This window comes from Sminthopsis crassicaudata, chromosome 4, assembly GCF_048593235.1.
Source record: "Sminthopsis crassicaudata isolate SCR6 chromosome 4, ASM4859323v1, whole genome shotgun sequence".
Taxonomy (NCBI): Eukaryota; Metazoa; Chordata; class Mammalia; order Dasyuromorphia; family Dasyuridae; genus Sminthopsis; species Sminthopsis crassicaudata.
In genome coordinates, this window is record NC_133620.1 from 138427910 (window position 1) to 138440568 (window position 12659).

A 12659-nucleotide genomic window follows, 5' to 3' on the forward strand; every position below is an offset into this window, starting at 1 on the left:
TCAAGACCCAAAGAGATTAAGTGTTTACACAGGTAATAAGTGGGTCGAGCTGGAGCATTATAGTAAGAATTGATCTCAAACATGGATTCGGATACTTTTTGGGTATGTAACCTGATACACCTAGTCATCCAACCTCTTTCTGTCAGCTTCCTTATCTGTAGAATGGTGGTGATAATAATAGCATCTGTCTCCCAGGGTGGTTATGAGGACCAAATAAGATCACCATTATAAAACTCTTTGCAAACTTTATATAAATGCAGGGTATTATTAATGTACTTAAACCTGAAACCTTAACAAATTTTACTTTCATCACATGAGAAAAGCATCAGTAGGAGCCACAGGAAAAGCTTTTTCCTGATCTCTATTTAGAATAGGAAGTAGAACATGTAGCCACAGTATCTACAAAAATAACTTGCAACAGGACATGACATTGGATTGAGCTAGACAGAAGTATATAGTTTAATATTTGCTGATATTAATTTTTCTAGATCCTGCCAATGGATAAGCTTTTATTGGTGTGTTATTTGGGCATTCCACTTAGTATGAAATAATCCTGCATATCATTGTGGTATCATTTAGCAAATTGTTTCTCTTTAGTGCTGAAGTTTCCTGACTTCTAGAAAATTGATATACTTCTTCTCCCATTAAGATATGAAGAGGTGTAATTTTTCCTATTTATACAAATTTTTTTTTGAGGAAGATGAATCAATTTAAGTTCCTAACCAAATGCTCCCAAGATCTCTTTGGGAAAAGGTTATAAATCGGGGGTTCTTAAAATTTTTTCTGTCATGGACTCTTTTGAAAGTATGATCAAGTAAAGCCCATGGACCCCTTCTCAGAAAAATGTTATTGAATGTATAAAAGAAAGTACATAGGATTATAAAAGAAGCCAATCTCATTCAAATATAATTTCAAAATGGAAGCAGCTGGATGGCATGGTGGATAGAGCACTGGGCCTGGTGTTAGAAAGACCTGAGTTCAATTCCAACTCCAGACACCTATTAGCTATGTGACCCTGTTTGCCTTAACCTCTGTTTGCCTCAGCTTACTAATTTGAAAAATGCGAATTATATTAGTACCTACCTCATGGTGTGAAGAATAAATGAAATATTTCTAAAGTATTTAGTGTAGTACCTGTACATAGACCATATAAATGCTAATTATTATAATTATAATAGGACATTCTATAAGAGAATATTTGATTGTTACATAATTATAACAACATACAATTGTGGTTACTATTTTTTGTATTTATCAAGTAATTTTAAAAAACAAGTTCACACACCCCAAGTTAAGAACTTTTAAAATTTTTTGATGTACCATTTAGCCAATATATATTACATTAGAATAATACTAATTTATCTGGTATTCAGCCCAGAATTGTTTTGGAAACTGAGGAATCATAGATATAGCTAGAGCTGGAGAGTCCTCAGTGGGCAATCAATCCAACTTCCTTTATTTTTTTAATAGAGGTAGATGTTAAGGACTAGGGAGAATAATCGACTTGTTTAAGCATACGCAGATAGGAAATATCAGAAATGAGATTTGAATCTAGGAGCTCTGACTTCAGAAACACTTACCTTTTACTACACCAAGCCCACTGCATTTTAGAGGGAAACTAGTCACTATTAGGATATATTTAGAGTCTCCTATCTTTTTAAAAGAGGAATCAAGCAGTTAATAATTTGATTGTGTCCAATTCAAATCCATTTGTGAGTTTTTTTTTTGGCAAAGATATTAAAGTGGTTTGCCATTTTCTTTTCTAGCTTATTTTACAGATGAGAAACTGAGGCAAACAGGGTTAAGTGACTTGCCCAGCGTCACACAGCTAGTAAGTGTTTGTGGCTGGATTTGAACTCAGGAAGATGAATCTTCCAGACTCCGAATTCTATCTACTGCACTACCTAGATGTCCTAGATAATAGTTCAGTTTGTGACATAATGACTTCTTCATTACTGCTAGTTAATTTCAATGGGAACTACTTTCTTTATGAGACAATATTTATAAATAGCTGAAAGCACTTTGTAAACCTTAAAGAACTAAATAAATGTTAGTTGTTGTTGTTGAAAGACATTCTGTAAAGGTAGCAGGTTCATATTGCTCTGACAACTTTGTCATTGACCACTTATTCCTACTTAGCTCCAGTCTTTGCTATTTCCTTCCTTTTCATACTTCTCTGAAAATTTTCCCAATATATGCAGATTAAATGATGAAGACAAACCATTTTGTTTGAGAGATGCTCCAAATAACACAAAAAATTAAAGAAAAAAATCATTAAAGGTGAAAGACATCAACAATTAATAGGGAAGATGATGGAGCTCTTCAGCTTTTAGGAGAATGTGCTGTAAGGTATCCAAAATTATTTGGGAAAAAATTAAATACAGACCTAGTTTACTGATATTAATGAGACAAAAAATCACAGTTATCCTCTTTCATTATATTTATAGTAATAACAACCCATATCTATAGTCCTATAAAGTTTATGAAACATATTACTTGAAATAATTATGTAAAGTGGGATCTGGAAGTTTTATTATCTTCATTTTTACACTAAAACTGTAGGAGGTTACCTTAATTACCTGAGGTCATCCAATTAGTAAATGTCAGAGTAAGGATAAAAACCCATGCCTTTTCTGATTACTAAGTTAAGTTTTCTTTCTACTGTACAAAGTAGCAGCATCAATAGCTAGCATTTTATATAGTGTTTTTTAACATTTGCAAAGTCTTTTTAAATAATTTTTTTATTATAGCTTTTTATTTACAAGATATATGCATGGGTAATTTTTCAGCATTGACAATTGCAGAGCCTTTTGTTCCAACTTTTCCCCTCTCTACCCCCCTTCCCCCAGATGGCAGGTTGACTAATACAAAACATTTGCAAAGTCTTTACAGATATCTTATTTGAGCCTCATAGCAACTTTGGGAAGCTGATGCTATTATTATTTTCATTTCAGATATAGATATAAAAGATAATATAAATATAAAGTTATAGAAACTGAGGTAGACTAGAGTTTGAGTGACATCCAGAATCATATAATTAGACTTTTGTAATGCAAAGGGAAATGCCAATTGCAAGGACATATTGGAAAACAATCTAACCTGCATTCGATGAAATTATAATGCCCACATTCAGCTCCAAAGAAGAGATCTTGAACACAGCTTTCCCTACTTATTTGAAGAGATGGGGATCCATCAGTGTAGAAAATGGAATATATCATCAGACTTTTTTGATATGCTGGTCAATTTTATAGTCTTTTTTTCCTATTTTTTCCCTCCATTATTTTAAAGAGTGGCACTCAGAGAAAATGGGATGAAGTTATAGTAGGAAATGTAAGTGATATAAAAAAGAGATAATTTATTTTTAAAAAGCATGTGTTGAATATTTTTTCTTTAGATGCTGAGTTGATTTTTTTTTTCTTACTTGTGAACAATAGGGTCCACAGGAAGCATCTTCATCTTCACTTGTATTGAATGAACCATCCTGTTCTTTTTCTTCCCTGGAGAATTCAGTCAAGTCACCCAACAATTCTTCTTCCACATCTAAAGCAGCCTATCCAGAAAGGCAGTCTTGGCTTGATATTGTCAACAATTCCTCTACCACTGAAGATGTGGGACAATCCATAATGGTTCAGATCCATTCACCTAACCTCCCAGAGGCCTCAGAAAATGGCCTTGCCAAATCTGAAAGTGGATTTCTGAACTCTTTGTCAAGTGAGGAGACATCCTCGCTAAACAGCAGTTTAGATCATCTTTCTGTTCCTGATGACACTATAGGACTCAAGACATCAGATAGAGGTAATTACATAAAGACTTGTCTCATATGTATGCATATGGTGTATACCCTATGTACACACCCACCCATTTTTTAATGTTAAAAAATTCTTTTTTCTTTGTAGATGTGTACTTAGTCTTTATAATTGAATGGGTACAGCCTCAATCAAACTGTAAGATCTTAGCTTAAAAAAAGCCAGGGTCTCCCATTTAAATCATCTAGGGTCACTTCCAATCAACTTGTTTTGTATCTTGCCCCTGGACCCAGATGGCTGTGGAGGGAAAAGTGAAACAGATGACTCTTTGAGAACAAAGGACAAACAACAAGCCCAGTGCCAGGCATGTGGTAGTGCCTAATACGTGCTTATGGATCTGACTTAAATGTGATGATATGTAAATATAAGTGTTAATTAAAAACTTTATAAAATATAATTATTATGACTCAATAACAAGATTATCAAGTTGGTTCAAACCTGTTTTTTTTTTTTCCCCAATTCAGTGTGTACTTGACAAATTCAATATTTAATTCACAACTTTCAAGTATTTTTATGATTCTAGATTAAAAATGCATGATGACGAATTTGTTAAATTTGACAAGTGCTTTTTAATACATGAGTTCTAATTCTAGAGAATGATTTCTACAATCCTGCCTCCTTGCCTCCTTCCCTTCTTCTCTTCCTCCCTTCTTCCCTTCCTCCTTCCCTCCCTTCCATAAGGTTATAAGATCAAAAGATGCATACCTTGAAATATATTATCTATTCTAACTGCCTCATTTTATAGAGAAATTAGCTAAGCCTTAAAAAAAGTAACTAAGGTCATTAAAGTAAGTTGATTCCATACGTTATTTAATTCCACTCTGTTTTGAGATCACAATACACTTAATGTTTTTAGATAGTTATTTCACAAATATATTTTCTGTTACACAGAGGAAAATGAGAATTGTGAGCTCCAATGGATTTCAATCGATCAATTAGCAAACATTTATTAAGCACATACTATATGGCAGGCCTTATGCTGGGCATTGGGGATATGAAGACATAAATTTAGATTACACCAAATTCATTGGCACTGCTGCATACTCAATTCAAAGTCTAATCTAGTAGTAAATTAGTAGATATATCTTTATATATGAAGGATAATACATTTTTATTATTTATTCTGATTTTGCAATTCTGAGTTTATCTTTCCTATACATGTATGTGTATATAGAAATATATACACAAAAAGTTATATATAAAATTATGCTATATTAGATCTTATACTAGATATGAGTCTTCATTTTTGAGGTAGTAATAATTTCTGTGTTAAACTTCACTAAATTCTTTTCCCCATTTGACTTACTGTGCTTTTCCATTTTCTAAGCTGACAATTAAATCTAGTTAGCACAAGATTCCAAATACAATGAATTTGGATTTCTATGGTATGATCTTAAATAAGGCTTCTTTGAATAGGTAACACTGGCCAAATTACTGTAATATCAAGTGCTATAAAGAGCTTCTAGATTCTATTAATCTCTTTCTCCAAAATGGGAATATAGGGGATTGTATCCTAACCTAAACAATGGTGTTCTCATAGAACAATATAAAGGATCATAGATTAGAGGAACATGAATCTAGAACACAAAGAGTTTTCAGAGGTCATCTAGTCTAACCCACTTATTTTACAGATATGAAAACTGAAGATCAGAGAGAAAAAATGATAGCAAATGTCATACAAATATTATGTGGCAAATTGGATTTGAATTAAATAGCTAATTGGATATTTGGCCTTAGGATCTTTTTCACAGTTGAACATATTTTGAATGATTACATGATGATAATTTCTTAGTTGGAACAAAACATTTCATTTAATCACTAAATTATTACAAAATTGTGGATGTAGAGTGTGTCATTGACTATTGTATCTTGTGTACCTAACTTCTTTCACTGATCCACCACTTATTTCTTAGCCAATACCAAATGGTTTTGATGACTGCTTCTTTATAATATAGTTTTAGATCTGGTATGGCTATTTTTTTCTCTTCTATTTTTTCCATTAATTCTCTCGATATTATTGACCTTTTATTCTTCCAGGTGATTTTTTTGCAGTTTAGTATGACACTGAAAAAGTAGATTAATTTAGGTAGAACTGATATTGTTTTTGTATTAGCTTGACCTACTCATGAGCAAGTGATATTTTTCCAGTTGTTTAGAACTGACTTGATTTGTGTAAAAAGTGTTTTGTAACTCTGTTCATAAAGTTCCTGGGTTTGTCTTGGTAAATAGACTCCTAAGAACTTATAATATCTATAGTTATTTTAAACGTAATTTTTCTTTTGATCTCTTGCTGCTGGGTTTTGTTGGTAATATTAAAAAAAACTGATCATTTACATGAATTTATTTTATATCTTTTAACTTCAATTAAGTTGTTTGTTAATTGCTTCAAGTGATTTTTTTAGTTGATTCTCTAAGTATAGCACCATATCATCTGCAAAGAGTAATAACTGTTTCCTATTGCCTACTCTTATTCCTTCCATTTCTTTTTCTTTTATTGCTAAAGTTAACATTTCTAGTACAATACTGAATAATGGTGATAAGGGGCATTTTTGTTTTGATCTTACTGAAAATACTTCTAAGTATTTTCCACATTATATTCAATGGTTGCTGATGGGTTTAGATAGATGCTACTTATCACTTTAAGGATTTTAGGATTATTTGATACTTGGAGTGTGTCAAAAAAAGTTTTGAGTCTAGTTCTTATAATAGGGTAGGTAGTTGGCACACTGAGGAATGCTTGGCCCAGAGTCAGGAAGATTCATCTTTCTGAGTTCATATCAGGCCTCAGACACTAACTAATTACGTGACCCAGAACAATTAGCTTAATACTGTTTGTCTTATTCCTCATTTGTAAAATGAACTGGAGAAGGAAATGGCAAACTGCTGTAATATCTCTGCCAAGAAAACTCCAGATGAGGTCATGAAGAGTCAGACAGGACTGAATAACAACAACACTATACTAATAATAGTAATATCATGCCAAGGAAACCCCAAATAGAATTATGAAATGTTGGACGTGACTGAAACAACTGAACAACAAAATTTCCTCAGTAAATAATCTTACTTTATGAAAAAGAATTGACTTAATCATTTACACACCCTTGGAAAAATAATGCTGACTTTGAAAAGTCTCAACTAATCTAAAAGGTCACAGACTTTACTGACTGAAGTGAAATGTGATAAATGTTTAAATCTAACTTTGCATTGTTTTCTATGAGATAGCCTTGTTGCTTGAGGAAGGGTTCTTTCGGACAGCTGGTCTGAAGTGCTGATCAGCAAAAAGATTATGGGAAGGTTTTTATTCTTACATCAAGGTCACTTCAGGAGAATTCACAGGAAAATGGTGGACTATATATCAATAACCCTTATTGAAAGAAGGAAAAGGAAATCCCGGAATATTTTGTTTTAGGGGACTTTGAAGAATATCATAATTTGTAATATCTGTGTGCTTGTTTAAACTGCTAGGAGAAAAATGAGAGAAAAAAACAAAGCTATTTTTCCCTTTGTGCTGCTGACAGTTGCCATATGTTCCCTCTTTCCCCTCTCTCCTTTTCCCCTCCCCTTTATCCTCTTTGCCTCCCTCTCTCTTTTTCTTTCTTCCTTTCTCTCCCTTCCTCTCTTCTTTCCTTCCTTCCTCTTTCCCTTCCTCCCTCTCTCCCTTTTTCCTTCCTTCCCTCCCTTCTTCTCTTCTTTCCTCTCTCTCTCCCTCCCTTCCTTCTTCCCTTCCTTCCTTCCTTCCTTCCTTCCTTCCTTCCTTCCTTCCTTCCTTCCTTCCTTCCTTCCTTCCTTCCTTCCTTCCTTCTTTCCTTCCTCTTTCCTTTCTTTTTCTTTCCTCTGCTATCTATGGGTTTTTGTTGAATTCCCAAAATAGCTAAGCCAAGTGAAGTAGTCACTATGGAAACTGTAACCCAATCATTTGGTCATATGCACTTAGCACTTACTGTTGAGGAATCGAATTACATATTGTATGCCTCCTGGCTTTTTTAGAATTGTATCTGCATTTTTTGGGGAAGGAGGGAAAGGAAAGGTCAGGTCAGAGGGTAACATTTCATTTTTGTAATTTTTGCTATTTTACTGCTATAAAAAAGAGTCCTAAAATATCTATGATTGAGAAGTGTTTCAATGTTCAAGATAATCATTGAAGTACCAGTATGTTACTGGGTAGGACTTTGGCTCCAGATGGAACAAAAAAAATTACTATCCGAAGCTCAATACTGTTAACCTTCACTTTCAAGATTGTTCAGAGAAGAGCACATTTAACCTAGGATGGACATTAAAAACAAAAACCAAAAACATACTAAAAAATTACAAAACTTCCAAATCTCTTTTTATTCTAGCATGGATAACTTCATAAAGTGCCAGTTAGTAGCTTTTCCTTTTAAAGAAAAAAAAATTTGGATAGCTTTCATTTTTTAATCTGCTTTATTTCCAAATATATCTCTCCTCCACTCAGAGAGCCATCCGTTTTATCTAAGAATAAAAAATAATAATAAGAAAAAAAATTAAGCAATATTAACTACACATTATCTTATTCACCCATAACCCTTAATGGAAAGTTTGGTCTAGTTGGGAAGGGTGTGTGTGTGTGTGTGTGTGTGTGTGTGTGTGTGTGTGTGTGTGTGTGTGTGTTCTTTTCAACTAGACTGGAGGCAGGAGCACCCTCTCCCTCCCTCCTCCCCCTCCTTTCCCTCTCTCCCTCTCTCCTGCCTTCCCATCCTCCTTCCTTCCTTTTCCTCCTTCCCTCTCCTCCTTTCTCCTCCTTCCCCTCTCCCTTCCTCTTTCCCTCTCTCTTCCTTTCCCTCTCTCCCTCTGTCCCTTCTCCCTCCTGTTTCTCCCTCTCCCTGTCTCCTCTACTTTCTCCTCTCTCTCTTCCCTCTCTTCCTCCCCCCACCATTTAGAACTTTTACCCCCCAAGAGGAAATTAACATAAAACATAATATTATGCTAATTTTTTTAGTCAGTCCAGACATAAAATTTTATTGGTTAAGAATGCTCAATGAGGAAAACTTTCCCTACCAATGAAGATTGGTAGTCTCTTAGGGAATTGCCTGAGGGTGCTAAAAAGTCAAGTGATCACATGGTCACATAAACCAGTATGACTCAGGAGAGGCTTGATTCTAACTAAGCCTTCTTGAAGTTAAGGTTAACCCCTACCCATTATGCCATGTTATAATTGTAATATTCTGTTTATGGTATTTCCCCATTCCTTTTTTATATTGGTTCATTCTCTTGTTAAGTATATTATTGAATAGATGAATAAGCATTGTTTCCTAGACTTGGGAAATAAAAGTAGCAATCCTTCCACACATTCTCATACTCTATGATTCTTGATTTTGTCACAGAATCACAAAATTTCAGAGATGTAAAAAAAAAAAAATAGAAACAATTTAGTCAAAACCATATATGTCTGAGAATCTCCTTCACATCACTGCAGCCCAAAGTAAAGCGATCATGTCACTTTTCTACTTAATACACTTCAGTGGTTTCAAATACAAAATGTTCTGTTTGACATTCAAAGCCCTTCATAACCCTTTCTTATCTTTCTAGTCCTTTTATATTTTAAAGGTTCTCATAAAACACACTATCACCATACATATGGTGAAAATTATAGAATATTCTAAGACATAATCACATAACTGACATTTTCTAACAATCTGCCTAGTGGCAACATAAAGCAAGGTGTAAAACAGAAGGGGATGTGTATGTACATCTAGGGTGTTCAGCATAGAAATGGAAGATGCCTCTTGCAGAGAAAAAAAAATTTCCTATTGGTGGATAGCTTCTCCAAAAGTTTTTATTTAAAAACAATCTTATTTACAATAATTTTAGGCTCAAAAACATTTTAAGGAAATCTACAATGATTCAAAAAGATTTTATCTACCCATTTATGTGCAAAACATCATGAATGAAAAATTCATATAGTCCAATATAACAGCTAATTAATATGAACAACTCGTCAAGTTGGTCCATTGGTGTTACATATCTTGGATCAATTGTTATGAGTTTCAAATAATGAAAAAGCAACTAGGGATCAAATGAGCTTATAGAGAAGCTTATATAAGGACTTAACTAAGCCAAGCCAAAAACAGAATCAGAATGTTTATATGATATGTAACTATGCCAAATCACCAACAGAATCAGAATAAAGATAAAGTTGTTGCATAAATGCTGACCATAGTAACACCATTACTAATGTCTTAACCAGAAGTTATTTATTTTTACTGAGTCTGACTATAGTGACAGAAAAAAATCTTTTGAATCTGAGATATTAAACTCAGATGCATGTTTCAGTTTTTAGTAGCCCAGTGTTTACTTAGTGTCTTTGAAGCAGATGGGATGACTTTGATATTTGAATAGTTTTAAAAGTACAAGTAAAGAAGAGGGAAATATACTAATTATTCACTCAGTAAGCAAATACTTATTAAATGCTTATTATGTGTCAAGGTAGGTAGATGGTACAGTGGATAGATACCAGACCTGGAGTCATGAAGACTCATCTTCATGAGTTCAAATCTTACTTTAGATACTTACTGGCTGGGCAACCCTGTATGAATCATGTAATCCTATTTGCCTCAGTTTTCTCATCTATCAAATGAGCTGGAGAAGGAAATGACAAACCAGCCCAATATCTTAGCCAAGAAGTCTCCAAAAGGAGTCACAGATACTTGGACATGATTGAAAAATGACTGAACACAGAGAAATGCCAGTGACTGTGTTAAGAACTGGGATGCAAAGAAAAAGAAAAACAGTTATTGCTCTCTCAGGAAGCTCACATTCTAATGAGGGAGATGAAATACAAACCAATATAATATATATGTAGAATATATGTACAACATATGTGGAAGATAACCTCAGAAGGAACTGGGAAAGGGACCTAGAAAGTTCCAAAAGGTAGAATTTGAGCTTAGTCTGGAAGGAGGCCGGGGAAGCCAGAAATTGAAACTGAGAAGGGAGGACATTCCAGATATGGGAGAATAGTGAAATATATGGCAGCAAGAAATGGAGTGCTATCATTAGTGGAGTTGGATCATAGAGTACATGGAGAAATAGATAGAATTTAAGAATACTGGAAAGGTAACAAAGGGGACAAACTTGGTCTTTAAAAGCCAAATAGACAATTCTGTATTTTATCTTGAGGGTAAGAGTAGGCCACTAGAGTTTATTCATTGAAGGGGTAGTCCAACTAATTAGGAATACCACTGATAGCTGAGGATTGGTGTGGAGAGATAGACAGGAACAGTCAATAGGAACAATAAGTAGGCCCATATGTTTGATGGTATAAGCAAATGATAATTGGCTTTATATTTAAATTACTTAGTAACATTTTAAAGCAGAAATTGCAATTTTTTCTTTACAATTTTAGATTCAAATACATGTAATTTTTGGCATCATCAAAAGTTGATGCTGCCAAGCATTAAGCATTTAATAATGTTAACAATACCATCATCTTTCACAAAAATTCTCCTCTAGCCCTTCATCATTATGCACATGTGACCCTGGATTTCGGATAGTGATACCCAAAGAGCACAAACTCCTGTGATTCCTTCCTCACAGGAAAGGCTCAGGGTACAAGCCTGAAAATGAATGAATGAATGTATAGATAAATGAATTGATGAATGAATAAGAATAAATAGGAACAGTTGTTACAATCCTGTGATTTTTTAATAATGAATAATTAGAGGCAGTGTTGAATAATGGATAGGACTAGTTTCAGAGTTAGAAGGACTTGAGTTTAAGTTCTACTTCTGGTACATTCTAGTTATGCTTGCAATTACAAATCTAAGACTACAAATTGTGTAGAAGGTAGAAAAAGAAAGTCTGCCTTGGTGTAGAGCAAAGTAATCACCGTGTTGATGAAACATCATATTGATGAAAACACTGGTATGGATTAAAAATAAATACCCAATAACTTGGTAATATCACCATATGCAAAGTGTTTTCTTCACAACAACCCTCTGAGGTAGATAATGCAAAGTTTTATAGTCCCATTAAGTGATAGAACCAGGATACAAACTTAGTTCTTTACCAATTACATCTTTAGAATTCTTTTCATTACCGCATGTTGCCTCTTTTCAGTTTAGTTGCTTCTACCTGTAAGTACTAAAAGACCTAATTAGAGAAAGTATCTAAAGTGATTTCTGTCTGTGAAGGCCATTTGCATGAATTTTTATTTTTAATTTTTTTTTAACATACAATTGACCAAGAATCTCCAGTACCTTTTCATTTCCTTTTCTTCCTATGGTGGCAGTTTTGTATATCGTACAGTAAATCCTATTTTTTCTTTCTTGCCAACTCTTTCCAAGTTTCTTTTGTTCTTTGGGGACTATAATTATCTTCCATGGGACACCATTAAACTTCTACAATCTCAAAAGGGCTTCCTTTGAACTGTGAAGTGAAAAATGGCAGATGAATTCCCTTCCTGTCTCCCAAAGGCAACATTTATATTCAAATTGGAAAACAAACAACCCTATTCCAGTGAGCACAAGGGAAGACTTAGCCAAAAATAAGATAGTGGGGGAGGCAAAGTTAAGAGATCATCTCTGTGCGGTATTTACGACAGCCAAATGTAGGGTCTATTAGTATTTCGTTGCTTGTCAGAGGAAGACAATAGCTTGGAACATGTAGGAGGAAGAGGAATGAGCAGCACCTTCACATGGGTTATTAAACTAACATGAACTTGGCAATGGGTGACTGCCAATTTTATGCCAGAATTGTTTTTTTTTTTTTGTCATTATTGCTGATGATATTCAAAGAACATAAAAATCAGTATATTTTAGCCTTCAACTTTGACATTTACCATTATTATTATCATTATAAGGGATAATCGACACTAATATGGCTCTTTAGGGTTAG

The 12659-nt window shown here is 34.0% G+C and overlaps 1 protein-coding gene across 9 annotated transcripts in view; it reads left to right on the forward strand.

The window, feature by feature from the left end:
* Nucleotides 1-12659, forward strand: part of IPCEF1 (interaction protein for cytohesin exchange factors 1) — a 190297-nt gene that overhangs the window by 160538 nt on the left and 17100 nt on the right. For all 9 annotated transcript variants that reach the window (XM_074309479.1, XM_074309475.1, XM_074309478.1 and 6 more), the window contains one exon: nt 3435-3795. In XM_074309479.1, coding sequence (XP_074165580.1) covers nt 3435-3795 — 361 coding nt within the window. The remainder of the gene's footprint in view (nt 1-3434; nt 3796-12659) is intronic.